Here is a 27,764-nt window from a genome sequence, read left to right as displayed (position 1 = left end):
CGAGACTTTTGAATCTATTCGAAAAAAATAAAAACATATTTTTTCCACTCATTTTTGTTATTCTGTTAAAATTCGCGAAATACGAAATATGTAAGAATAGTAAATTCTATAAAACCTGGGCATCTGACTAACTCAAGCTCAATTTCGAAATCAAATATTTCGACTTCGAGGCTAATTTTGAAAAACGATGATATTATTTTTTACTTAAGTGGTTACATGGGTTTATGGATTTCAAAAAAAAATTTTATTGTCTTATTAAATTCTACAATACCTCTAGAATATTGTCCTAAATTTTTAAGTTGATCTGAATAGTTTCGAAGATACCGCCTTGAGAACTTGTGCGCTCGAGGGTAGCTAGGCTAAGCGCGCCGTCTTTAAACACGTTCCTTTCGAAACTGTGGTGTTCAAGTCGATTGGCAAGATTTCTCGAGAACTACTCAAACGTCTTCTTAAAGACGTGGACGAAGGATTTTTTTCGATTACAGCTATTTGAAAACATAACAGAAATTTTAATTTTTTTGTAAAACTGTCTGCAAAAACACTAAATTTCAGTTTTTTTTCGTCCTGGTAAAGCTTTTAACTAAAACACGTATTTTTTCACTTTAAATGATCCTGTACGGAGTTATCCTTTTTTTGTTAATACTGTATGTTTGTTTAATTTTTTATATGAGAAAAATATTGTTGAAAAAAAAACGTTTTTTACGCTAGGAATCCATGTAACCCCTCGAAAATCTGTTTGGTTTAATATTCTGAAAAAATTGGAATGTGCCATGTGAGCAATAATAACGACAAGAGTATAATCAATAATTCTGATAGAACTGAATTTACAAATGACTACTGGTGCTTTAATCAATGTTAGGTATAATTTTGTTACAGTCAGCCATTATTTATATAATGTTAACAATTTCTTTACAAACAGATTGCCTACTGTATAAAGTTGCTTACTCATACAAATCGGTAGAATTAAGGTAAATGAAATATCAGAATAATGATTTCGTAAACCAAAATATTAGCTTCAAGGTAAATAGCGAACCGACAAACGATCATCATAGAGATACCAAATGAATAAACCGAGAGCTTATATTTACTTATGTACTGAAGTTTCAGCTAAGAGTCAAATGTTGATGTCAAGGTAATATGAAGTTTGAGGAACTGCCTTTTTCAACACAAACGAATTTTCTCAGAAATGGTTTGGGTTTGGAAATATAATGAGACCTTAGGTACGCAACACCATAACACATCTCCAGAGATGAGGCCCTTTTCTGACTTAATGGGGATGTAAACAAGCAAAATTGCCGCATTTGGGACGAAAAGCAACCTGAGGAGATTCAAGAGCTGCAATGTCATCCAGAAAAAACAACAATTTGGTGTGGATTGTGAGCCGGTGGAATTATCACTCCATATTTCTTCAAAAATGTTGCCGGTGAGAACGTTACCATCAATGGCGACCGTTAACGCGCCATAATCGACTATTTGAAGCCTGAAATTGAAGCTCATGATCTTGGCGACATTTGGTTTTAACAAGACGGAGCCACTTCCCACACATCGCTTCAATCAATGGATTTATTCAGAGAACACTTCGGTGTGCAGATAATTTCATGTTTTGGGTCGGTCAATTGGCCACCAATTACCAGTCGAAAGGCTCAAACGAGTCATCGAAAATTAGACTCAAAGGATAAACCATCTGAGACGTTGCCGCGGCCCATATTTGAAAGAGAATGATTCTTTTACATATGTAAAATATAAGCTCTCAGTATTATCTCTAAAATATTACAAATTTAAATGGTTTGGAATGAAATGTTCTAAATTTAATGTATGGATTCGAAAATGGGTATTGCAGATGATATATGCGGAACGAAATCTATAGCTCTTTTGGCTGACAGATGAAAATGGACTTCAATATTATTTATATTTTTAAATTAAATGTTTTAAATATATCAGAATTAGCTTGATAGATTTTTAAGCCGAAGATCGCTTAGAAATATCGAATGATAACTATATATATGGAACAAATACAATAAATGAAGTGATTAGCGAATGCTGACATTAATTTTTCGACTACAAATGAATGCCAAATATTTTAAAGCGATCTGGATGTGTTTTAGGTTTGAGAGCTTTTTGTGTAACTACGAAGGTTTTTGTAGCATGTGGGCAAAAAATACCGGATTACATTAAATAACTACTTTATTTAAAGAAACAATGATACTAAGCGTAAAAAATGAGAAATGTTTCAACCAGTGTCTTTTGAGCACTTCAAAACACTTTTTAATTAGTGTATCGTCACTTAAAATGCAAAATAACGTAACATAACTTATCCTAAGTTTACGGGCGAAGGAAAAGCGATATAACAGAAACCACGCATATTGAAACAAAATTTGAGATTTGGTTATAAAATGGTTATATACTAGTTATGTATTTGTTATATACTAGTTATATAGTGGTTACATATTGGTTATATCTGAGGGCGGAAGCTTGAAATTTTACGATATTACATATATAGCATAAAAACTCAATTTCGAATTTTCGATGATACGTTGTTTTGCATTTCAGATGACGGTATGCATACAATATAAAAGATTATGTGCGCTCTACACATAAACATACTAACCAATATGGCGAATATTAAATCTTAAAATCACACATTGCGGTACACTTGTTATAGCGGCATAAGGTCTGACAATAATAACAAATCCAGTTTTAGCACTTTATGAAACACACATTTACTACCATTTATATTGCTACTATTTTATACGCCTGCACATAGCGACAGCTTACGAATACGTATGTAGTTACGATTAATAGACAAATAAGAGCACAAATTACAAATTACATAACACAGTGAAATTATGTGTAGTTTTAGTTTACATTTTTTATAAATAATTATGTATGCAGAGAGTGGAAGTTAGCATCGGCTTTTAATTATATATAATAGTTATATTTTATTTAGTTATAAGTGCTTTTAGCACTTTGCATATGTTTTAGTGACGCATGCACGAACGAATATTACGAAGAAGAGAAAATTTCGCATTCAGTTTGCAGTAGACACACATACATATTGCACTTTTATGAAGAATAATTATTATTTTAGGTTAGAATTTCAAATTAGCAGTTTATAGAGATTAAAGTGTGCAGAATTACGAGTAGAAGAGCACTGCAGAAATTAAATTGCTGCTCAATTTCATGTTTAGATAAGAATTTTTAATTAAAAGAAATTAATAAAACTAACGTAGTTTTAAAAAAAATTAAAATTTAATTAAAAATGTACAAATTACATATTTTATCAGTTTAAGATGTATTTTAACATTAGAGAGTTTTTCGAAACTAAAAACATAAAAAATGTAACAAAAGAAATTATTAGTTCTTTTTGAAGAGATAGTGGTTTTTAACGAAATATGTGGTGAAATGAATATAAAGAATTTATTTTTTCATAAATTGGCAATAATTACGTAAAAATTCCTAGAGATATCTGTCAAATGCAAAAGTTTTCCAAACAAGGACTTGCTTTTGATCGATCAGTTTGTAAGACAGCTATGCGCTATAGTCATTTGATCTGAATAATTTCTGTGGATATTTTATCACTGTGCCAAATTTACTAAAGATATCTCTTCAAATACAAAAGGTCTTCAAACAGATATTGGATTTTGATCGATCAGTTTGTATGATAGATATATGCTGTAATAGCCCGAAATCGGCGATTTTGACAATTAAGCAGCTTCTTGGGGAGAAAAGGATGTGTGTAAAATTTCAGACCGACAGCTCAAAAACTAAGTGACCAGCGGACAGAGCGGAGATATGGATACGGATAGGGGAGTAGAAAAATCAGTTGAAATATTATGGTTTCAGTTTCAGGAGCGGTCTCTACGCCAGTAAGGAAGAAAAAGTTTAAGGTTACAGTACTATTGTATGGATTGCAGAAATTATAATAATTGAGTCGCACATTTCTTGATTCTAGGATGCTGGAAGTCGTAAAAATGGAGCATTCAGCTACTCGGGTCACAACGACCCGAGGGCACTTGCGGTGGGTTAATAATGCGGGGCTTATAAAGAGGAGAAATAAGTAATTTATCGTTGCCTTAAAACTACGGCGTCTTATTTATGGGAAATGTTTGAATATAAAGTTTAGTGGATAATTCTGAAAACAGTACGGAGTAGAATAGGAAAATTCTTCAAGAACAGCTTTTTTAGTAAAAAAATGCTGAAAATAGGTTCTTGCAGAACTTTTTAAATCATGTCATCATGTTAGTGAATTCATAATCTTGAACCAGACAGCATTGACTTGCAAAAAATACATTATAAGTCATTCAACTGATATTCATAGTCATGTGTATATAGAAATATTGAATGGAAATAAATCTAAAAAAGTATAGTTTTGACTTATAAACACTTATTTAGGGTTTTTACAAGTCTCATAAAGTTATAAAGTTATAACGATTCGAAAACATAGCATTGAGAATTGTAAATGTGTAAACTAATTTTTGTATGAAATCCAACAACAATTTTTTTAAACAAATGTAAAAATTTATATTTTTACGATGCTTTGCGACGGGTTGTGAGTACCCCAATTGTTAAAAGGTATGAATAAAAAAAAATATAAATGTTCACTTATAAACACATAATGTTAAGAGTTATAAATAAAAAAAATTTTAATTTGAAAATAAAAATTCTTAAGTATTGATTTGAAAATATTCTCTCAAAAATGTTAAAAAAGTTATTTAATATTTTTAAGATTTTTTATTAATTTTCTTTAATTTTTTATTTTCTTATTTTTCTTTAATTTTCTTTAATTTTCTTCAATTTCTCTAATTTTTCCTTAATTTTCTGACATCAAATAATTACATACCTTACCTCGATGATAGAAATTTACAAAATCTAACATAAGTAATTTTTTTATAAATAAAACAACGAATAAAGCTTTAAAAGAGCTTTCAAAAAATTAAAATAATGCAGCTTTTCTTTCAAAAAACCTAAGAAAACAACTGTTTTTCAATTGTTTTAAACAAATCCAATATATTTCGGTTTTGGAGAAATTTAGCACACTACAACGCTGACATACATTACATATACACTGAACATACTTACATGCTAAACATTCATGTTGTGTTCACTTTATTTGCTTTATTTTAAATTTTCGAAATTTTTCAAATTTTTTTTAAATTTTTTTAGTAAATTTTCTTGAACCTAGCGAATTTTGTACAAAACATAACATATTTTTTCACTTATATTCTACAACGCATAACAACAACATCCGTTCAGTGTTTTTACATACACATACAAGTACATAAAGTTTTTACATATGTATATACATATATAGCACATGTATGTGTATGTTTATAATATTTAATAACTGTGTTTTTTGTTTTTGTTTTTGTTTTTTTGTATTGGTGTATATCATAGTTTCACTACAAACACATAGTAAATATATACAAAGCTATGTACATATGTACTATGCGCATACTATTTACGATAACTACCTATAGTTCCGTTATATCGTAAGAACCGACTGCTATGTGACTAATGCGTTTCGAGTTGTCTATACGAATATATTTTTGTTTTTGTTGTTTTTTTTGTATTTTTTCATATAAATATATTTCATTTTTTAATTTTTTGTTACGTAATCGCAGTGTTTTTGTTGTTTACTGATTATCGTTTTCAAATCGCTTAGCTACATTAAAATATCAAAAACTGCATTGGCTAAAATTAATATCATTAAATAAGGCATTTTTATATGCACACACATATATCCGTATATACACTTTTATATGTATGCGTTTATATATGTGTATGTGTGTGTAAATATTGCAATATATACATACAAACTGTAATAAATTGTCGTTTCAATATAAATATATAATGTATATTTTCTAAATGTTTATATAAGCTAAATTAGGTTTTAAGGCTTCCGTTTTACACATTTCGCTTAATTTAATTAATTTCAAAATTCTTGCGGAACTATGAATTGTCAATTTGCGTAAAATAGTTTTTTTTGATTTTAATTCAAAAACAAAAATTCAAGCAAAAACTTAAGCAAAAGGAAAATTTTAAAGCTTAAAAAAATTATTAAATCCAAAAAAAAATTTTTTTAAGCTTAGTAAAATGATTAAGCTCGTATATTTATAACTTACGTAGCAAGGAAACAAACTTTGGCCGATATTTTTAAGAAAAAACTCCAAATTTGTTAAACTTTACCAAATGAATAACTGAAATGTGTGAGTACAGGAATGGAATTTTTAAGAAAATGTAATAAAATAAGTTATCAAATATTTCCTCAAATCATAAAAGACCGCTCAAAACAGATCAAGCTTTTTTATAGAGGAATATGGATATACTACCTCTATATGTATACCTCTTTATGCTGTCCACTTGACAAACTAGCAAAATATTGACAATTTAACCAGACTTTTATCAAGTGAAGTGTTTTTGACACAGAGTAACGGCATCTAGATAAAATATAAAGCGCTCAAAGAAGTTTAAAGCCAGAAGCTTTATAACGGGTGATCGAAGTAAAAGTACTTTTTTCAATAGCCTTTTTTTGACAGATCACGCGTGAGTCGTGTCAAGCTGTCACGTTATTTTTGTTCAGTATTGTTTAGCATTTCACCACGAAAAGACTTACACCTGAACACCGTTTACAAATCGTTCAACTTTAGAACGAAAATTCACGTTCTGTAAAGAATGTGTTTCGTGAGCTAGATTCAACTTATGGTAGCGTATAAGCGTACTATTCGTAACATCAGTCATGTTGATCCTTCGAATAGATCAAGTCCAGCGCCGTACGCAGCAACTCGGACTGACGTATGGATCGTTTTGACGCATTTTATGTGGAGATCTTAAATTGAAACAATACAAAATACAGCTTGTGCAAGAACTGAAGCCACTCGACGTTTTCAAATGACATCGCTTCGCTCTACGGGCTCTTGAATAGTTTTAAGAAGATTCGACGATTTCGAGCCAAATTTTGATGAGCTTCCTCCTGGCTCAAAGAGTATGTAAACAAGCAAAACTGCCGCATTTAGGACGAAGTGCAATATGAAGAGACTCAAGAGCTGCCATTTCATTCAGAAAAAGCAACGGTTTGGGGTGTAAATTTCTTACGTAATGCATGGGACTGGGTTTCCTCTTCGTCCACGAATATAATAAAAGCAAAATTTCTTCCATTCTAGCAAATTGAGTTTCAGAATTATGCTCAGAAAGTTGTTGTAATTAGAAAATTCACTTTTAAGTTCATTTTTATCTTGACCACTTATCAAAAGAGATCTTTTAAGTTACGACACAGAGTAGAAAAATTTTGAAAAATTTCTCAATGTTGTCAATTTCACAAGTTATTGAATTCTTCAAGTATATAGAATAGCGATGATAAACCAACTCTATGATAGATAATAATATACTATATCATAAAATAATAGTTTTTTGTCTAAAATGTTTACTGCCAAAAGGGTTTTCTGGCTTTAATATTCCTAACATTCTTAATATTGCTGGAATTAAAGCCATTCGCACAATTTGTTTGGCCGATTTTTTCAAGTATGAAATTGTAGTCTGAGTTGTGACAAGAGACCACAATACACTGTAGACTACAAATTCAAATTAGATGTTCTTCTCATCTACCGCTCATATTTCTATTGGGTTAAATTAGGTTGTGCTGGTTGGATGTCACGCTTTAATTAGATCTATTGGTTGTTAGTAATGCCAGATGGAGGTTCAGTTGAATTTGCATTAAATACCGATTAAATTGTGAAGATAGTACAATCGCTTTAAGAGGTCCTTTGACTGTATCCAAATCTTTGGTGTATTTTAACGGATTTGGACTTACGAAAAGATCATAGTCCCCTATTACGCTCTTTGAAGGAGTTTTCGGAATACTCTTTAGAGCGCAAGCGGGCCAATGATTGTTTAGTTTCACGAATATGTTTATGGCATATAAGTTTTCTGATAAAATGTGAAGGATTCATTCTATGTTTTCCTCATTTTTTTAATTCACAAGTTGAGTTTTTTAAAGCACATTGTCGCATTTCATATCTAAGTATATAAAAAGTTCACTGATTGTACAATCTGTAGTAGAATAGAGCTACTGTATTCGATCTAGTAATATTTATTCGAGTCGACAAAGCTCCTTAAAGCCATTCTGCTTCGTCGTTTAATATCCAACTATTACTGCCAGCTCAGTGGGATATCTGAAAGTGTGAACTTCCAAGTGTTTAAGACTTGATTTCGAAAAGCCTTGTGAATCAAGCAGGAACTTTTGAGCTTTTTTCACCTCATATACTTCCATAAAACTTCTACAGCTGGCATTTGGTAAGATTCTCAATCTTACAGCGTGTTCGCGCTCAAGAACTACGGAATGGCTAGCCGTACTGAGAGCAAATGCTCATTGGAGAAACTACGTTCAATATTGGGAAAAATTGATCTACTGGAAGCGCAAAAACCGGTGATAGTGCTGCGCTGAGAAAGCTCCAAGCTCCAAAGATTACTCCTATAAATACATTTCATTCTGTAGAGAGTAAGTTTCAGTGATTTCATGACAAAACTTTTGGTGTTCTACGTAGTTCTAGACACTAGTTTGAACTTCGCTGAGCTTATACACGGGAACGAACTTGGAGTATAAAGCTCTTCGTTACAAATTTAACATCAATAAAAGAAGCGGTCGTAAAAATAAAGCTATAGCGGTTCACAAAAAAAAAAGGAAATAAATAAATAAAAGAAAAACAATTTCCACACCGAACGCTTAATTTAGACACTTAATTTATAAGGAAAAACTTTTAAGAAAAACTTACTAAAATAAAATTATAAATATTTGATTGTATTTGTATTTGAATATATAAAAAAGCCGTTTATGTAAAAATAAAGCTGTAATGCGAGCATGAAATTTTCAAGTGCTGACTTTGTCGCGTCTCCAATGGGTTCTTCAGTAATTCAATATAAATTATGATAAGGCAACCTTTTGCGTTTTTGATTGCGAAACTTTTAATATTAGCAAAAACAAAATAAAGTTTTTAAATTCATTTTCAATGCAGACTTTGAAAACAAATGTGAGTACAGTACTATAAGTTATATAATATGCTATATGTATGTTTGTAGCACGGCTTCAATAATCTAGTATTATGGTAAGTCGGCTAAATAAGATTTGAGCGTACTTGTATGTAGTTAAAAGCATTATCCCTAAACGCGAGTTAATTAGTTATGTGTGTATACTTTATGTGGATGTGTGTGTGTGTGAATATATGTATGTGAATATGTTGGATGTTATAGTATGTGGTCGTAGGTGTGCGGTGTAACTTTCTATGAAACGAGGAAGCATTGATTTCGTCGGTGTTAGTGTATTGGTATGTGTGGCATCGAATGCACTACAACTTCGTTATTACATATATGTATTGTATATATATATATATTTGTGGTTTTATTTTATAGATTACTAGGACTCATTCACGAACGTTTTAATCACATTTAATATTTTGATATTTTGTGATAAATTTACCTAATTTTTTCTTGCAGGGTTGTCTTTTATCATAGTGGAGCTTATCTGTCTGCTGCGTGAGTGGATTAAGGGATATTTTATAAAAAAAGATTGTGATATTTTTTTTTGAAAGTAATTTTTTGACTGTTAAACAGTTAGAGACTACTTAAAATATATGGTCAGCAAACACAAATATAAACTTTTACAACTTTCGAGTCTGTACCAAAGTATTGTAAATGATTTGGATGATTATTTTTTTGTTAAAAAAATTGTATTCAGCAAATGCTGGCCAACATGTCAGTTAGAGCATTGTCAGCCACGAAAGATATTCTGCCTCATTTGGTTAATAGCTAGGTTCGCAGAAAGGTAATATTCTCGCGTCTCATCGTTCAATTTTCTTAATGTGCGATCTTAGAGGAAGGTGTCCTGTGGTGATCTCTGCAAGGTTACTAAGTTCCCTCTTGTTTAAAAGTAGAAGCTTCTTGGTCTGTATATCATCAACAAAACCTCAAAGTATCTTGCTAGTGTCGTAAGACCTAGATGTTCCTGTAGAGTCCATTGCTTCAAGCATGATGGTGCTGAATGGTATAGAACAGCTTAGGGGAATTGTAATTCTGGCTGACCCAGAGCGCGTCAACTACACTTCTGTTTTTTCCTTCGCTATATTACTAGGTGTCCAGATGATTTTTACCAAGCTTCCCACACATTAGATAGTAGACTGGAGTTACTCAGATATGTCAGTCTTATATTAATATCCTAATATAGCGTTGTTCAATCTCTTTTACAAGAAGCAGTTATGTGAAGATGCGGAATATAATGCTCTTATAGGGGCCTTAATTGAAGGTGCTGAAGGGGAGCAAAGTAACCAAATGTTCGGCCGATTCAGGTAAGTAATGTAAAAACAAAAGGCCCGTTATTGAAGATATGAACGGTCTAATATATAGGCCAAAGCAAAGAATTCATTGCGATCCAAGATTTTCGAATATAAATGTCATAAATCAGGAGTAGTGGTAAGGGTTTCGAAGCGAAAATGGCTGCTGGCTAGACAACTGGCTTCCGACGTTCCGTTATTTTCCTGTATCCCGAAAAACTCATATTTAATTATTTTACTCAAGAATCTATTAAGTACATTTTTTTTTACATTTAAACGCCTAAAATTACGTATGGTATCTCAGCATCGTAACAAACTAAGCAGTTGTAAATGGTCTCACCACCAATCCAAATAAAACCGAGATGGCGTTATTCACTAGAAGATACAGGATTCCGGCGATTCCGCTGCCGCTGCCGCAAAAGGGAGACATCCGTCTGAAACCAGCGGATAAAGTGAAATATCTCGGGCTCATCCTGGTTTGGAGGCTTTCATGGAAGCCGAACATCGAAGAGAGAGAGCAAAAGAGGCATCAATTGCTTTATACTGCTGTAGAGGAGTCAGTGGCAAAAGGTGGGGTCTCCACCGAAAGTGGTCTTCTGGCTCTATGACACAATAGTCAAGCCTACTATGTTGTATGGAGTCTTTATGTGGTGGAGTACTCTAGAAAAAGCTACACTTGCAAAGAAACACGAAATTCGCGGCGACATCAGCATGTGAGGTATATTTCAATCCCGTGGGCATCACCGGAAGGCGTATGGCTGCGAATGTTGCAAGGAGTCTGGGCTTCTAAAAGAAAACGTCTCTGAACACTTGGAAATCCTCACTCACTTTGACTTCATACCGGATCACTTGGATCATGGAGTCACCAAACCGAACTATGGAGGCTTCTTCTCTACTCATATATCAGCTTGTGAGTTGTGGGTGGGAAGAAGCCGTTGGAGAAGAGGGGTCGCGAGCTTCTTCACGTATCTGCAGATGCTGTATGGAAGAACATGAGGTGAAAACAACTCAACATTTCAAATATTCTAGAAAATAAAGCTGAGGATCTATTCCGTAAACGCGATTTTGTTTTGAAAACCATAATTTTTTTTCAATACTTCAATAATACTTAAAAACTTAAGGATCAAGGGAGCTTTTTCCCGAAATTTTAATGAAGATAATTGATTTGCCGAAGTTAGTAATGATCCACTCACGTTACTCACACGCTCTTCACATTAACTGTACTCTACCTTACAACCTAGTGTAGTATATATGTATGCCTATGGATTGTGTATAACTAACATTCGCCTTTCGTTAAAAACTACGTACATATGTATGTCTGTATGTAAATCTATACAATTGTATGCAAAATTTAATATACTACATATATATAATTGTATTTATGTATTACTAGTAACAACAACAAGTATTATATACTTGCAACCTAATCTTGTTTGGTGTATAAAATATTTCAAGCCTTGGAATTCGTTAATCTTACATACATATATTTGAATATACTACAATATTTGTTTTGTTTTACGTTTCTTTTTTGCATTTTGCTTTTGGTTTTGTAAATGGAATGACATCTATAAATATTTTTACAACAATTTCGCGTTTATATGTATGTATATACAATTTTTTTGTAATATTTACTAGAACACAGCAATCATTTGGATTTAAAAATTAAAAAAAGTTTTAAAAATAAAAAAATTTATAGGAAAAAAAATTTTAATGAAAAATTTAATAAAAATGCCAAACATATCTACAACTCGAAGGTTCTCATGTTTATTGTTGTTTTTTTAACTTTATATTTATTTTAGTGGTAAGCATTTTGCTGGAAGTTTGAATATTCTCTATTGGAAGCTTTTGTTTTTATGTACTTTTCGCTTTATATTGTTGGTCTGCATATTGCACAGTTATGTGTATAAAAAATGCACTCAAGCATAATATGTCTTGTATAAACAACTTTTATGGCGTACAACGGTTTTATGATTTTTAACCTTAAGTTTTTTATAATGTCAACTTCTACGCTGCGCTTTTGCTTGGCTATGTATGTACTATGTATTAATGCTATTTTCTGCCATGAAAAGTAGGTTTGTATATATGTAGGATTATTTTGCTGAACATAAGTGCATAAGTTCATTGGTATGGCAACGCTCGCAACTGCTAAGACTTAATTATAGAATGTAGGATTTGTTGCACATTAGTTTGTATGCATATAAAGAGCTAAGCATTTAATTCAACAGGTCTAGGTTTCTGCAACAATAAGCTTTTCATGTATATAATGGTATATAGTCACTTACAATTGAATGTGTGCGTGTTTTGTATGCATAATATATACCCTGCAGTGAAACAACGAAATTTTGTGGTGGACAAAAGTATATCACATTAGAGGACTGGTGGTTCTAATATTCAGATTATTGAAAAAAACTGAAAGTTGCCACCTGTGTAATTTTGTTTGTAAAAACATTTTTCTGGAAATACTAAATACGGATATTAAGTTAAATCGGCTTAATGTATTGGTTCTAATATTCAGTTTATTGAAAAAGGATTAAGGGTTGCCAACTATTTGTAATTTCTTTTGTAAAAAAGTTTTCTGGAAGTACTAAACAGAGATGTCAAACTAAACCGGTTTAAAAGATGTTGGGTTAAAAAAATATTTTTCGAGGGTTGCCATATGTTAAAAATTTCAATATGAACAGTTTTTTGAAAATATAATATATTTTTGGAGTAAAATTCAAAAGGCATAAGCAATCTCATAATCGGATCTATTATTTTTGCAGTGTTGCCACCTGTTTACAAACTTTAATTCACTATAATTATAAGAATCAACAAACTATCCTGTATTTCAATATGGGTGTCAAAATAACACAATATCAGCGTCAAACTGAAGTACAGCTTGTGATTGGAAATAAGTTTGCAGAGTCTTGCCACCTGTTTAAAAAAAATTTTCAATAAAATTGTAAAAAAACTAATAAATATAGTAAGAACTCGAAGTAAAGAGTTTTCAGAAAGATTGTAGGCGTAAATATTTTTGAATAATGTTGCCATCTATTTAAAATTTTCTTGAAAATAAATGTAAGGTTTTAATTAAGTTTAAGAAAGAAGTATCTTTTACATGTGGCTCAAGCAGCTCACCACTTCCGGTCTTAAACCAAGTAGCCAAAAAGCACCCGTTTGAAGGCGGGCTAAAGTGAAAAGGCATCCCTTCCCAGGGTTGTGCGCTCGGTTTGGGACATGCCAGATAAAAAAATACTCACAATGAAAACGACACAAAAGCCTCGGATGTATTGCCACGTAAGCGGTGTCAACGCAAATAAAGAAGAATTAGTCAGTCAGACATATACTTTTGGAATAGGTTGCCACCTGGTTGAAAATACTCGTTCAAATAAACTGACAAATATTCACTTTCCTTCTAATAAAGTTAAATTTCGGAGCAGTGCTCGCTCAGAGAAGTTTCGTTTCATTGTGTATCTATTTGTTAGCGGACTATTTCGGCTCGTACTAGTCGTAAGATATTTCGTCATCGAAATTTTTAAAATAACACGGCTTAAATATGATTAAAGCCGCTAATATTAAATTACCTTAAACTAAATCGGTTTAAAAACTAATCAAAATAATATTTTACGAGGGTTGCCACATGTTTAACATTTGAATTCAATTAGAAAAGTGTTGAGGTTAACTGGTTATTATAATTATTGAAGCGGTTTGAGTAAGTTTATAGTAAGGTGTTTTATTTTTAAAATGTTGCCACCCGTTTGAAAATTAAAAATTTTACTCAACAAAATTGTAAAAATAAACTAATTATTTTTTAAAAGAAGTTCCAGGGAGATCACAGTTGTGATTCTTTTTGATGAGAGTTGCCATCTATTTATTTTTGGTATAAATTGGAAAAAAATTTATGAAACTTTAATAGGTTTTAATAAAAGTTTAGATTACTTTTGAAGAGAGGTGCCATATTTGTATTTATTTTTCCAATAAATTTGGAAAAAGTTAATGAAATGACTATTTTTGAAGAGAGTTGCCACCTATTTGTTTTTTATAAATTGGAAAAAGAATTAATAAATTCTTAGATTATGGGTAAAAAACCCAAACAAGTATAAAGATGACTGTCAGACAAATATTTTTCTAAAGGGTTGCCGCCTGTTTGAAAATTTTGTTACTAGTAAAATGATTAAATTAATACAATAACATAGTTTTGCTATCAAATTAAAGGTATTTCGGAAGTTTAGTTAGCATAGGATTTAAATTTCAAGAAAAAATTATAGCTTACGGACTAGTTGGGTTCGTACTAGTCTTAAGATATGGTAAATGCATACCACACATTTCGCTGCAGGGTATTTTTATATACATAAATGTCTGTGTATGCGTATGGTTGTTTCATGTTTTCAATGTTTATGTTTGTATGCGAATTCGTATGTGATCATTCGTGTGTGATCATATTATAAGTTCGTATATAGTTGTGTATATCTAACGCATTATATAATCCCTCAAACTTAAACGCTCGTTCAATAAAAATCTTGAACTTTTATACACTCCAATGCTCTACTCGTATTTATGTGTGCCCTTGTTCAGGTATATTATCAAACTTATTCTCTGCGCCAGCCATTGGTCCAGTAGCGCTTCCTGTTGTTGCTGTAATTTTGCCGTTATCACGTGGAACAGCCATTTGCATTTCGTTTGCATTAAAAATTATCTACTATCCTCATTATCACTGGAACTGTTCTGGTTTTGAGCTTCACGCTCCTCCAACAAGCTGCGATTCAATTCCTGTATGCGCGCCGAGAGCGCACGACGGCGTGGCGTGCTGAAAGTTGGCGGTGGCGGTTGTTCGATTAGTGTGTTCTTTTCACCTGCTTCAACGACGACGACGACGCAAGCACGAGGTGCAATTAAGCGGTTTCCGGCGAATTGTGGCCGCCAGCGGGTGATAAATGTGACGAAATTGCATGTGTGTGTGTGTGAGTGGGTGCCGTAGTGGTAGTAGGTGGTGTGTGTTTTAGGCGCCAAGCGTGAAAGTGCCGCAATGTTTGCATGAGCGACGGCCATTTTCACGGTAATGCGATTTTTTTCGGTTCATAAAATTTGAATTTGATTACAGTTTTGTTATTGTTGCAATACATTTTTATTTTTTATTGTTTGAATTTATGGTTGATGAGGCGCCAGCGTGTTGGATGACAAATATGTGTTTAAAGTTTTTTTTTTTTTAATTTTGTGTTTTCATTTTGCATATGTGTTGGTGATGTGTGCGTGGTATACAGGTGGGCGTGGTTAGCGTTTATGATGTTTGTGGGATTGTTTTTTGTATTTTGATATTTTTTAATTTTTATTTTTTTGGTGAAAGTGTCGTTTGGTTGGCATGTTGTTGTTGTTAGCGGTGATTGTGTCAATTGTTGTTGTGATTATGTAATATACGTGTTTTTTTTTATTCAAATGAACGTTATGATGATGATGATTTGTACCGCAAACGGTGGACAAATATGAACGATTTGGCGTAGAGTGAGAGAGAGGAAAGAGAAAAGAGAGAAGATTTTACAGTTTTTTTAAGTGAAATGTTAGCTTTTATTAGCATAAACATTTAAAACCTTGTTTCACTAATTATATAAGTATGTTTGTATATATAACTAACTACTTATATGTAATTTTTTATTTATTTATAAATTACTTGTTTTCGCTCAGAGAGCTTTTTCGGCAATAGTACGAAGCTAAGAGAGGAGCAGTTGAAGCGAAGTGATGGTGTATTGTGTTGATATTAAGCAATTTCACACTAATTTAAAGAACTATTATTATTAGATGTATATACATAACTGCAATACTCGCTATTAGGGGGGTTCTAAAAATCCTATTAAACTTCAATTAAACTGCTGCAGCTGGTTTGTTAGTTAATAAGGCTCACTATGGAGCAGAAATATTAATTTTTGGACGAATTGCATATTTTTGGATTTTCGAAAACATTGGTTTTTAAATTTAATAATCAGAAAAAAGTTAATAATTGGAAAAAATTTAGTAATAATTATTATGCATTTATATATAACGGTATTATTTCCCTTAAATTTTGCAGTTTAAGTAAAAATTTTGAAATATAGTCAGTTCAAATTTTTGTTTTGAAAAAATTTTTTTGTTGTTGAACAAAATTTTTTTTTGCTGAAAAAACTTTTTTTTGTTGAAAAAAAAATATTTTATGAAAATATTTTATTGAAAATTTTTTTTTTTTGAAAAAAAAAACTATAGTAACATTAACAAAATCGGAATTTTTTATTGGAATTAAAAAAAAAAAAACTATAGTAACATTAAAAACATCGGTTGCAGCAGTTTTATTAGAATGTCTGTAAAAATTTTTCTATAAAAAATTGTTTAAAATCTACTGTAAAATGCTTAAAATGTTCGCTAGAATCGTTTACCTTTTGTTTTGAAACTGCAAATCTATTATATTCATGCAAAAATGAGTTTTCTAAAATTTTTAGGAAATACGCTATGAAAAAGAATTTTTCAAAAATATAACATTTTTGAAACTCCTTAAAATTTTTTACTATTTTTGAAAATCAATTTTGAGTAAATTTAAAACCAATTTCAGCCAGATGCTCATGACATACTTATAAAAAATATTTTTTTTTTTTGTAATTAAAGTTTCTATAACAAATTTCAGCACTTGAAAATAGCATACTTTCAATTCGACAATACGAAATGTTTCAGGAGTTATTGTTGTTGGTGTATGTTGGGGAAATAAAAGGTAGTTGTTGCTATTTCTATTTATAAATCATAAGTTTGTACGAAAAAAGTTCATAAATTATACTAAAAAAGAAAAAAATTAATGCTGCCATACTTATAAAACTAATTTTTTTTTAAATAAATTTTTCTAAAATTAAAAAACTGCCTGCAAACTAAACTTAAATATGCAGACAGGCAACGCAACCCAATAAACGTTTGAAAACCATATCGAAATAGCAAAATTTAAGCATAAAGTCACCAATAATGTTGCGTAAAATATGGAATTACAAAAAAATAAATTCATGGTACGATATTCTAACTTTTTTCAACTGATTTAAGCACAAGTTTTTTTTAATTTTTTTTTTTGTATTCATGGTAAACCTATATTGAAATATACATATAAATGTTGTACTATTAATTACTGCGTGCGCTTTCGTGGACTTGTTTGTTATTTACAGCAGCAACTGGATCCCAGGTGTCTCATAGCATACTAATGGTTACGTCCAATTCATTAGTGTTCCTTATCAAATATTATATGATATCTTTTATTTAAATATATTTACACTTAATTATATACTCAGGTAACTGCCTGAAATATATTTATGTTTTTTTGACAGCGTGTACAAACATGGATCCAAGAAAGGTGTTCATAGCAAAGCAATCGTCTCCGAGCACCTTTTTATTATACAACGAAATCTGTATACAGATTCGGCCTTAATTATAAAACATATAGTAAATACAGCTAATTTATCAATAATATTATATTTATAATGAGCTTGTGTGTATTTGCGCTTTGATTGACTTTGCATATATATACATACATATGTATATTAAAAATTGCCATCTCAATAGTTGAATGAGTGAAGTTGTGTATAAAAAACAATGTGAGTAATTCTGTTAAATGTCCTGTATATGATAACTATTTTATTATTTTTTCTTAACATAATGACCTAAGTAGAAATACTTTTTCGGAACCTACAAAATACAGCGTGCCTTCCCAAACGACATCGCTTCGCTCTTAGGGATCTTGAAATGTTCCAAGAACATTCGACGTTTTCTAACCAATTTTTGTTCAGCGATGAGGCCCATTTCTGGCTTAATGGGTATGTAAACCAGCAAAATTTCCGTATTTGGGATGAAGAACAATCTGAAGAGGTTCAAGAGCTGCCATTTCATCAAGAAAAAACAATCCTTTGGTGTGATTTGTGGGCTGGTGGAATCATAGGTCTATATTTCTTCAAAAATGATACCGGTGACAACGTAACCGTCAATGGCGATGGTTATCGCGAAATGATAACCTACTATTTGTTGCCTGATATTGAAGCTCGTGATCTCGGACGATGGAGTCATGTGGGGAAGTTCACGCAAGTGAGGAAAGTTCTCTGATTGTCATTCACTTGGGAGTGGAGAGAAACGATTCGTTTACGCATGGCTCAAGCAGCTCACGACTTCCGGTCCTAGACCAAGTATTCTCGGGGCAGCCAAAGAACAATCGTTTGAAGGCGAGCTAAAGTGAGATGCCGAAAAATCCTCTCCATCCATTGTGCACTGGGTTGGGTATCAGCCATGTAAAAATGCTCCCAATGAAAAATTTCCAACAGCCTCGGATGATAGACCATTCTTTTGATGATGACCATGGCAAACGAATTAAGGATAACGATTTAAGGGCATGTACATGGAATATCCGGTCCCTTAATTGGGGAGGTGCCGCTGCTCAGCTGGTTGATGTCCTTCCGTTAGAGTAAAGGGTGACATCACCGCCGTCCAAGAAATGTGATGCATGGATTTGCTACAGTGGCCATATAAAGGAGCACAAATTCGGTGTAGGATTGGTGGTGAGAGAGAGACTCCGTCGCCAAGTACTGTCATTCACCCCGGTGGATGAACGTCTAGCCACAAATCACATCAAAGCAAAGTTCTTCAACATATCGCTGATTTGCGCTCACGCCCTGACGGAAGAGAAGGACGATGCGACCAAAGATGTCAAAATCGTGGTTGGCGACTTTAACGCCAGGGTAGGCAAAGAAGGTATCTTTGGCGCAACAGTTGGTAAATTCAGCCTCCACGAGGAAAGATCCTCAAATGGGTTGAGGCTGATCGACTTCGCCGAGGGCCGAAATATGGTCATCGGTTGTACTAGATTCCAGCGTAGAAAAATTCATAAAGGTATCTGGCTGTCTCCGGATCGAAAAGTCACCAAACATATCGATCATGTTGTGATAGACGAAAGACAGTATTTTAGATGCTCCGAGGTCCTTACATCGATTCGGACCACCATCTTGTTGCATCCAAGATTCGCACCCGCCTCTGTGGAAGGTTCTGCATCGAGAAGCTGCAATCACAATAGGCAGTCGATCGATTTTCTACTCGGCTTGCACTTTTGCTCTCTGAGAGCATTAATCAGCAACTCGGCATAACGGAACTATGGCACGGCATTTCAAACTCCTTACATATAGCTGCAAGTGGAACCATTAGTTTGCAGAAAAGGCAAAATAACAACTAGTACGACGGAGAGCGCCGCGTTGCAGTGGTGAGAAAACAGACTGCTTACCTCGCAACATTACAAGCGACCAAAACACGTGCGAGATGGGATAGATACCGAGAACTGAAGATGGAAGCGAGACGCATTTGCAGATAAAAAAGAGAAAGGTCGAAATGCGTGTGTAAGAAAACATTGACAAGCTGGCTGACAGGGGAAATGCTCGATAATTCTATGAAAAGATGTGGCGACTAACAAAGGTTTCAAGACCGGATCATATTCTTGTAGAACCCTCAGAGGTGATCTAGTGACTGACGCCCAGAACATTCTGAAATTTTGGAGGGAACACTTCTTCAACCTGTTGAATGGCAGCGAAGGCTTAACATCCGGAGATGGTGAACCCAAAGCCCCAATCGATGAAGATAAAGCGGACGTTCTGCGGCAGATTTATGGACCTTTGAACATTGGCCTGATCTTGATATAGTTCAGCAAATTAAGAGACAGCGGCTACGTTGGCTAGGTTATATCGTCCGAAGGGACGAATGGATGAAAACACTGCAGCCTTGCGAGTATTCGCACAGTACCCGCCACAAGAAGCAAAGGAAGTGGAAGACCTCCACTCCGTTCGAAGATCCTAGCTGCACTTGGAATCTCCAATTGGCGAAAAACAGCGAAAAGGAAGAACGACCGGCGCGCTGATGTAAATTCGTCTTTAACCGCGGTGTCTATGCCAATAAAGAAGAAGAATTTGAATAGTGATAGAGAAAAGAAAGATTTGACACTTTTATAAAATATCTTCGTTCAAACTATTTCGGTAAAACTTTGGACAATTATTCTTAATTTATTGTTCGGTTTATTAGCTAAGTTCTAATAGTATTTTTATAAACATTATTTCATAATTATTGATTAAATCCTTTGAAAGTGTGTAAATTTTTTACATTGTGAACAAAATAGTTTACAAAATTCAAAACGGTTTACTTTCAGTTTAATCTCTTTACTGCAAGAGTACCTACGCAAAAATAAAATTTCTCTATGCAAATACCTCAAAATTATAAAATGTGGCAAGTTTACAGTGCACAGTTATATTCGTAAGTGTCACTATAACGATTATTTCATTTCTAAAAAACATTTTGTTTGTATGTATGTACATATGTTAGTATATTTCCTAACTATGAAAACTATCTAAGTAAGTATGAGTAGATTTGCGAATTTTGTAGTTGAAACGGTGTGGAAGCAAATGTGATTTATTGTTGCTTTTGCTTTTGCTTTTGCATTTGCCTTTGCTATACAAAGCTCAACATTAAAGGAGGTGGAGAAGAAAAATTACGCTAATTACGCTAATTACGTATGTAAGTGTGTATTCACCTGCGATTACAGCGCTCAATGGTTGTTTTCCTATATTTGGCGCTTTCTGATTTTTACCTTTCGGATGTACGACATTTGTCTGCTTGCCTACAAGATACACATACACATATACGATAAAAGATATCACATGAAAGTAAGTAGTCACACTAATACTACACATATGCAATTAAGTACGTAAGTCTTTACGTATACGTTACGAGTAGGTATAAATACTTATGCAGTAAGCGCCGACACTTTGGGGGCACACTTAATTGCCCTGAGTGATGTCATTTGCACTTTAACTAAGTTAAAGATACATATGTAGGGAAAAAAGAAACAAAAACGAAAGAAGAAGAAAAAGCGTTTTGCACTTGAAACTTAGGCAATCGACTGCAACGCTGCTTGAAGCCATTTTGTTTTTGCTAAGCTACTTTTTGCCGGCGTTTTTCCGGTTGTTGCTGTTTTAGTTACTTTTTATGCAGACATTTGTGTATGTATTGATATTTGTGTTTGTGTATTTGTCTGTCGGTTGTTGTTTGTGTGTTTTTTTTGCATTTCATTTTTATTGCTTTTTTGTTTGGTGTTGGTGTTGGCCTAATAGTTAGACGCTTAACGTTGGCTTGTGGTCACATAACACCAACTTAATGTCATGTAAATGCGCTGCTTAAAATACAAAGACTTTTACTTAATTAATCTACTTAAAGTGATTGCTAGGCAGGCGCAATTCCAATTGAGTATTCTCAGTCAACTGTGAGTGTTGATGATTTTGAGGCCCTATGTTGCACCAAAGCACCAAAGCACTATGGGAAAATATGGGTATACTATATATGAGTGTTGATAGTGGAAATGCTAATACTTTGAGCATGTAGATAAAAAATCAGTTATTAAGCCTAACAATAAAAATTTATTTTTCCGAATATACATACTTCTAGATAATGCTTAAATGTGGTGCTGCAGTAGAAATACTAAGTATAATAAATTGAATCCTAAATCTTTCGAAAATATAACTAAAAACCACTAGAAAGGTATTTGTTGATTGCCGTTCAGTAAAACACACTAGAACTATTGCAATAAAGACCTCTGCATTGTCAAACATTTTCCAAACGATGGTAAGCTTTATATCATGTGATCAAATTTGACCCGGACTGACCGCGTGCAAATCTAATCGAGAATAAAAATTGAACAAGTAGATTGTTTGAAAGTTTTTTGGTTCGAATGGTATCATGGCTAAGGAATTGTTAAAAATGTTGCACAGGCCTTGGAACAAAACATCATTCGTGTCTTTAGCCAGTTACCAGTCGAAATGCTCGAACGAGTAATCGAAAATAGGACTTAACGGATGAATCAGCTGAGACGTAGCCTCGGCCAACATTTGAACGAGATAAACTTCAAAAAATAAATGCCTAAGAATTTCTTTAAGAAAATGGGGAACCTCGAAATAGATCACCATTATTTAAAAGGTTTGAAGATATAGACAAATCGAGTTAAAGGGCGTATTGATTATATAACTTAACATGCCATAAAAGTGTGTTTGAAAGTTCTGGCTGCTGCTTAATGTATTGTTCGAACTGAAGTGGTAATAAGTATGAAATCTTTTTTAGCTAAATAATAACTTTTTCTAAGAATTTCTTATACAAAACTTATTGCTAAATTATAGAAAAATTTTACTGTGCACTTGTTATTTAAACAGTATTTATATAGGTATTGCATATATATAAACAGACTAATTATTAAAAGTTTTCTTCGATTCGTCAAGCCTTGAAGAGTAGTGTATCGAAATCAGTGGTATAAGTGGGTGGTGCACACCTCAGAACTGGTATAACGGTATTTTCCAATCGAAGTAACTGGTATAAGCTTTATACATTGGCATAATTCAATATTTCATATGCAGAACAATAAAATAGAAGACTTCAATGAAGCATCCACATTCCCTTCATTCTCTGTTGCTCTAATTCAGTTATCAACTTAGTCGTTGCTTTGGTTTTTATATTTCGATAAGTGTGCTGAGCTTAAGACTAATGCGCAGGAAAGTGGCAAATCGAAGATACTAATAGTTACTAATTCTAAAATACTATGTACTTATCATTAAGTGGAAAATACATGTTTGCATATAATATTAGTACAAGTTTATAAATACTTTTTGTGTATGTATATATTTTTTTAATTTTTAATTTACTTTTTATAAAATGTGTACTCTATTTAAGCTACTTAATCGTTCATTTTAAGCTACAACTAATTATTTTGAAAATTTCTATCATCAGAGATTTATTTAAATATTTACAGAACAGTAAGTTTTTTATTGAAATTTCGCTGCAACATAATTTCCGTGGTAAACAATATACAAAAATATTTGTGAAAATGTAAAATTTGTGAAAATATGAAATTAATAAAAATATTGAAAAAATGCATGCCGAATGCCAATTTTTATTAATTTTTAGTTAATAATAGTTTTTTTGGAGAAAAAATGGAACAAAACGGTTAAGTATATGGAATTTGGAAAAGCAAGCTGCTATAAAGCCAACCAGAAATTGAATTAAGTGTGCGTGAAAGTATGTAGGAAAAGCGCACGAACTCAGGAGTAATGAAAGTAAGCAAATTATTGTAAGCAATATACCGCAAGGCAGCTACAACTACAATTTGTAGACTTAACTAAACAAATATTATTATTTTTTGAATTTTTTTTGTGTAAATGAATGTTAGGGTTTAGTTATATTTTTAATAACAACAAATACCTATATTTTTACGTTACAATACAAAAACATTTTTTTATAATTTATGCTTTGTTGTAAATAAATTTGTAATTTTTAAAAATGTGTGTGTAATATTAGTGGTATATATGGCACAGTAGTGCAAATAAATATTTTATGCTATGAAAATGTGTGACAAAAAAGTATGGGCATGACGTCATAGCATAAGTATGTTGTTGAAAGCATAATTATTTTTTTTCCAAAAAAAAAAAAAAAATTGCTTTGCTAATGATTATTATTTTCGTGTATTTAAATTTTTTTATATATGTAAATATATAGTAGTTATGAGTATATTTATATATAGTAGATATATAGTTATTTACGCACCTGTATCCACAATGACATCAATGAGATCCATCGATTTGGCGAAGGCATCTTTCAAATTGATATGATGAAATGACACAATACTGCCCTCACGTTTGGCCCGATCGAGCGCTTCGCGCCGCTTGAGCGCCTTCTCGCGTCGCATCTGATTCTTATAAAATTCAGCAAAATTGTTAACGATGATGGGAATAGGCAAAGCGATTACCAGAACACCGCATATGCAACACACAGTACCAATAACCTTTCCCAGTGCAGTAGTGGGATAGATGTCCCCGTAGCCAACAGTTGTCATTGTAATACCCGCCCACCAAAATGTTTCCGGTATTGAAACGAATTTTGTATCCTTTTCATCCTTTTCGGCAAAATATGCCAGCGAAGAAAATATGAGAACGCCCATTGCCAGGAACAGCATTAGTAGACCGAGTTCCTTATATGAATTACGTAGCGTAAAGCCTAACGACTGCAGGCCCGTTGAGTGACGGGCCAGCTTAAGGATTCGCAGGATGCGCATGATGCGAAATACTTGCACCACCCGGCGCACATCCTGGAACTGGTCCGTTGCATTCTTATTCGTCTCCAATAAGAATAGGGAAACAAAATATGGGAGTATTGCCAATAGATCGATTATATTAAGGCCACCCTTAAAGAATTTCCATTTATCCGGTGACGCGCTAAACCTAAGTATATATTCTAAGGTGAACCACGATATGCAAACGGCTTCAACCATAGCCAATTGCGGATTATCAGATGGTGTACCATTCTCACTGTGTTGTAGTTGTGGTAGGGTGTTCAACGTCAGGGCTATGGTAGACAGGACTATAAATAGTATGGATATCACTGCGATAACCTGTTGAGAAGAATATTCAATTCGATTCAATTCAGACGCTTGTTTCTTTCATTTTCATTTTTTTTTGTTTGGGTTTTAGAGTTTTCTGGTTTTAGCATAAACTTTGTTGCAAAAAAAATTGTTTTTGTTTTTGCCTTGAAAATCGCATTATGTTTTTGTTGTATTTTTTTTGTATTTATGCGCCAAAACGTTATGGGAGTTACTTTGCTTTTGCTTATTACTTAAGATTGCTCTAACAAAAATTATATTTAAATATACTAAATGATAAGCTTAACGAAGTAAGAAGTAAGGTAGATAGCTTTAAGGAGCTAAAAAGTTTGGGGAATTTTAAAAGTAAAAGGCGGTAGTGTCTCAGTGGTCGAATATTCGGAAAGTTTATGCTCGCCTCCTAACATGTAAGAAGCAGAAATCTACAAAACTCGTGTAACTTAGTTGTTTCTGTCTGAAACTTAGATAAACAAAGTTTTTAGGCAGAAAGCTTTGGGAAGCTTAAAAGTTTAAAACTCGTATAGCTTTGTTGTTTCTGTCAGAAACTTAGAAAAACAAAGCTTTTAGGGCTGAAAGCTTTAGGGAGCTTAAAAGCTTAAGAGCCAGGAAGAGTTTCAGTTGTAAGAAAAATATGCATGCTCAGTCTTCAATAAGAAATTAAAAAATTAAGCTTTTTAGGAAAGAAGCTTTTGGGAGCTTAGAGGCTTATATATATCTAACTGTTGTAAAAATATTTTTTCACTCCTAAAAAATGGTAAAAGTTTGTTTTCTGTCTATGAAACACAGAAAAACAAAGCTTTTTTGAAAGAAAGTTTCAAGGAGTTTAAATACATTTAATGTAAAAATTATGTTTTACTTTTAAGTAAATCGTGAAAGTTTATTTTCTGTGTAAGCTTTAAGCTTTAACAAAGCTGAAAGCTTCAGGGAGCTTAAATATATTTGGTGTAAAAGTAATGTTTTACTGTTAAGTAAATCGTGAAGGCTTGTTTCCTGCCTCTGCAACACAGAAACGCAAAGCTTTTTTGGGAAAAAGTATCAGGAAGCTTAAAAGCTTAATACATTTGGTGTAAAAATAATCTTATACTTTAAAGTAAATCATGAAAGCTTGTCCTCTGTCTCTGGAACACAGAAATACAAAGCTTTTTCTGGGGAATGCTTCAACAAGCTTAAAAGCTCTGGTTGCAAAAGCATTATTTCACTTTTAAAACTAATGAAAGCTTGTTTTTCGTCTACGAAACACAGAAAGCAAAGCTTTTTTGGCAGAAAGCTTCAGGGATCTTAATGACTTAAAAGTATTGAGGGTAATTGGAGAACTTAGTCAAGGCGCTGAAAATTGTTGTTGGTTACTTTGTTGCAAGTCACACACACAGAAACGCAAGCACTTTCTGCTTGTCTGCATCAAACCAGTTCCAAAGAATTCATTTCAGCTTATCTGCTGTCTAATATTTATGTAAAGAAATAAGTATGTCTTTATACATTTTGAAGTAACGCAATAGAAAAATGTGAATTTTGATGGAAGTGTATTGAGTTTCGCTACGGACTAGCTGTTGGGAGTAAGGGTTGTGTCAAAAGACAAGGTGCAAGGGGCTTGGAAGATTTTGACGAGACTATACTGAGGTCTTATAAGCTATATTATAGACTTTAGTTATATTTGTAAATAATATAATAAAAAGTAATACATAAATTAAAAATAAAATAATACCTACGATTTAAGCTCTAAAGCTATATTGCGTCCTAAAAGTCGTGATGCTTTATTTGATTATCTGGCAGATATGCGAATTATGTACACAAAGTAACGGAGCCTTGACTTCCGAATGGAATTCGGTATTTAGTGCTAACACTATTGGACATAATTACTTGGATCAGGGGGTGGGGAAGACACGAAACACACGAGCTTTGCTACTAATATGTATGCATTCTAACGGTTGTGAGACAAAGACAAAAAACATACGAATAAGAAAAAACTAAACTAAAATTTACTAACAATTTAAAATAAATATTTTTACTTAGAGTTAGTTTAAGGAAAAAATAAAATTATTAATTTTTCTTATACTCAAAAGCAAGAAATAATAATATTGACGTGACAAATTCACACAACACAACAAAAGACACAAAACATATACCGTTATATATTTGCAAGTTTTCAGGTGGACATAAGAAACAGATAACAGAAAGTATAGAAGGGTTAAACACAGTTTGCTTGTACGCAATTGGTGGTGGTAAAAACATTTATATTACAAAAACAAAAAATAAATATTTATAATTAAATAAAATTACGAAAATATTTATTATATATACATAATAATAGCTTACATAGAAACAAAAATTCAAAAATAATTATTTAGAAAAATTATTAATTATTTTAAAAATTCGTTAGGCTAATCTGAACTTGCTGCTGCAGCTAGTTGGTTTATTTTTATTTATTGATAGCATAGTTTTAGGGGCACATATTTATATTGGAATGCGATCGCAGCACTAACTACTTATTCATCTAGCTAGCGGTACTATAGAGTGGGTTTGTGAGGCGCGTTGCACACTACGGCTATGAAACAATGTTGTTGTTGGTTGGCGTGGTGGTAATGAGAAATAAAAAAATTATAAATTTATGCATAACTTTGCGTCTTTTGTGGTTAGAGTGAGTTTTTAATGTCTTTTTATTCGAGTTGAATTTTTAGACTAAATTATCTGAAGATTGCATCCGAAGAACTGTGAATTAATTTTGCAGTTTAATAAAGTTTTAAACTGCGGCGCTCAAAATTTTCTAAATTTTTCAAAGGTTCCCTTGAATTCTCTTCCACTGTGGATTGAAATATTTGCTTCTTAAATTTAAACATTTTATTACTTTTATATATTGAAATCATTCAGTCTGTTACCAGTTTTTAGTAATATAAAGACACATTTATATTGTTTTTAATATTTTCGAAATTATTTTTCTTTGAAAACACTAAAAGTATGAAAATTTATTTTCTATTGGAAAATTGTATGAAATTCTAAATAATACTCAGAAATTTCTTAACAAATATTACTAC

At 32.5% G+C, this 27,764-nt stretch overlaps 1 protein-coding gene across 6 annotated transcripts in view; it reads right to left on the bottom strand.

The window, feature by feature from the left end:
- The window catches only part of LOC120778539 (potassium voltage-gated channel protein Shab), a 223,526-nt gene that overhangs the window by 43,323 nt on the left and 152,439 nt on the right, over positions 1-27,764 (bottom strand). For 5 of the 6 annotated variants that reach the window (XM_040110382.1, XM_040110383.1, XM_040110384.1 and 2 more), the window contains exon 6: positions 23,904-24,747. In XM_040110382.1, coding sequence (XP_039966316.1) covers positions 23,904-24,747 — 844 coding nt within the window. Of the gene's footprint in view, positions 1-14,428; positions 15,152-23,903; positions 24,748-27,764 lie in introns of those variants that run through there. The other variant, XM_040110386.1, reaches the window with a different exon arrangement.

The sequence above is a fragment of the Bactrocera tryoni genome, chromosome 5, assembly GCF_016617805.1.
Source record: "Bactrocera tryoni isolate S06 chromosome 5, CSIRO_BtryS06_freeze2, whole genome shotgun sequence".
Classification (NCBI taxonomy): Eukaryota; Metazoa; Arthropoda; class Insecta; order Diptera; family Tephritidae; genus Bactrocera; species Bactrocera tryoni.
Note: the sequence above shows the minus strand (reverse complement) of the source record. Positions and strands in the feature narration are given on the sequence as shown.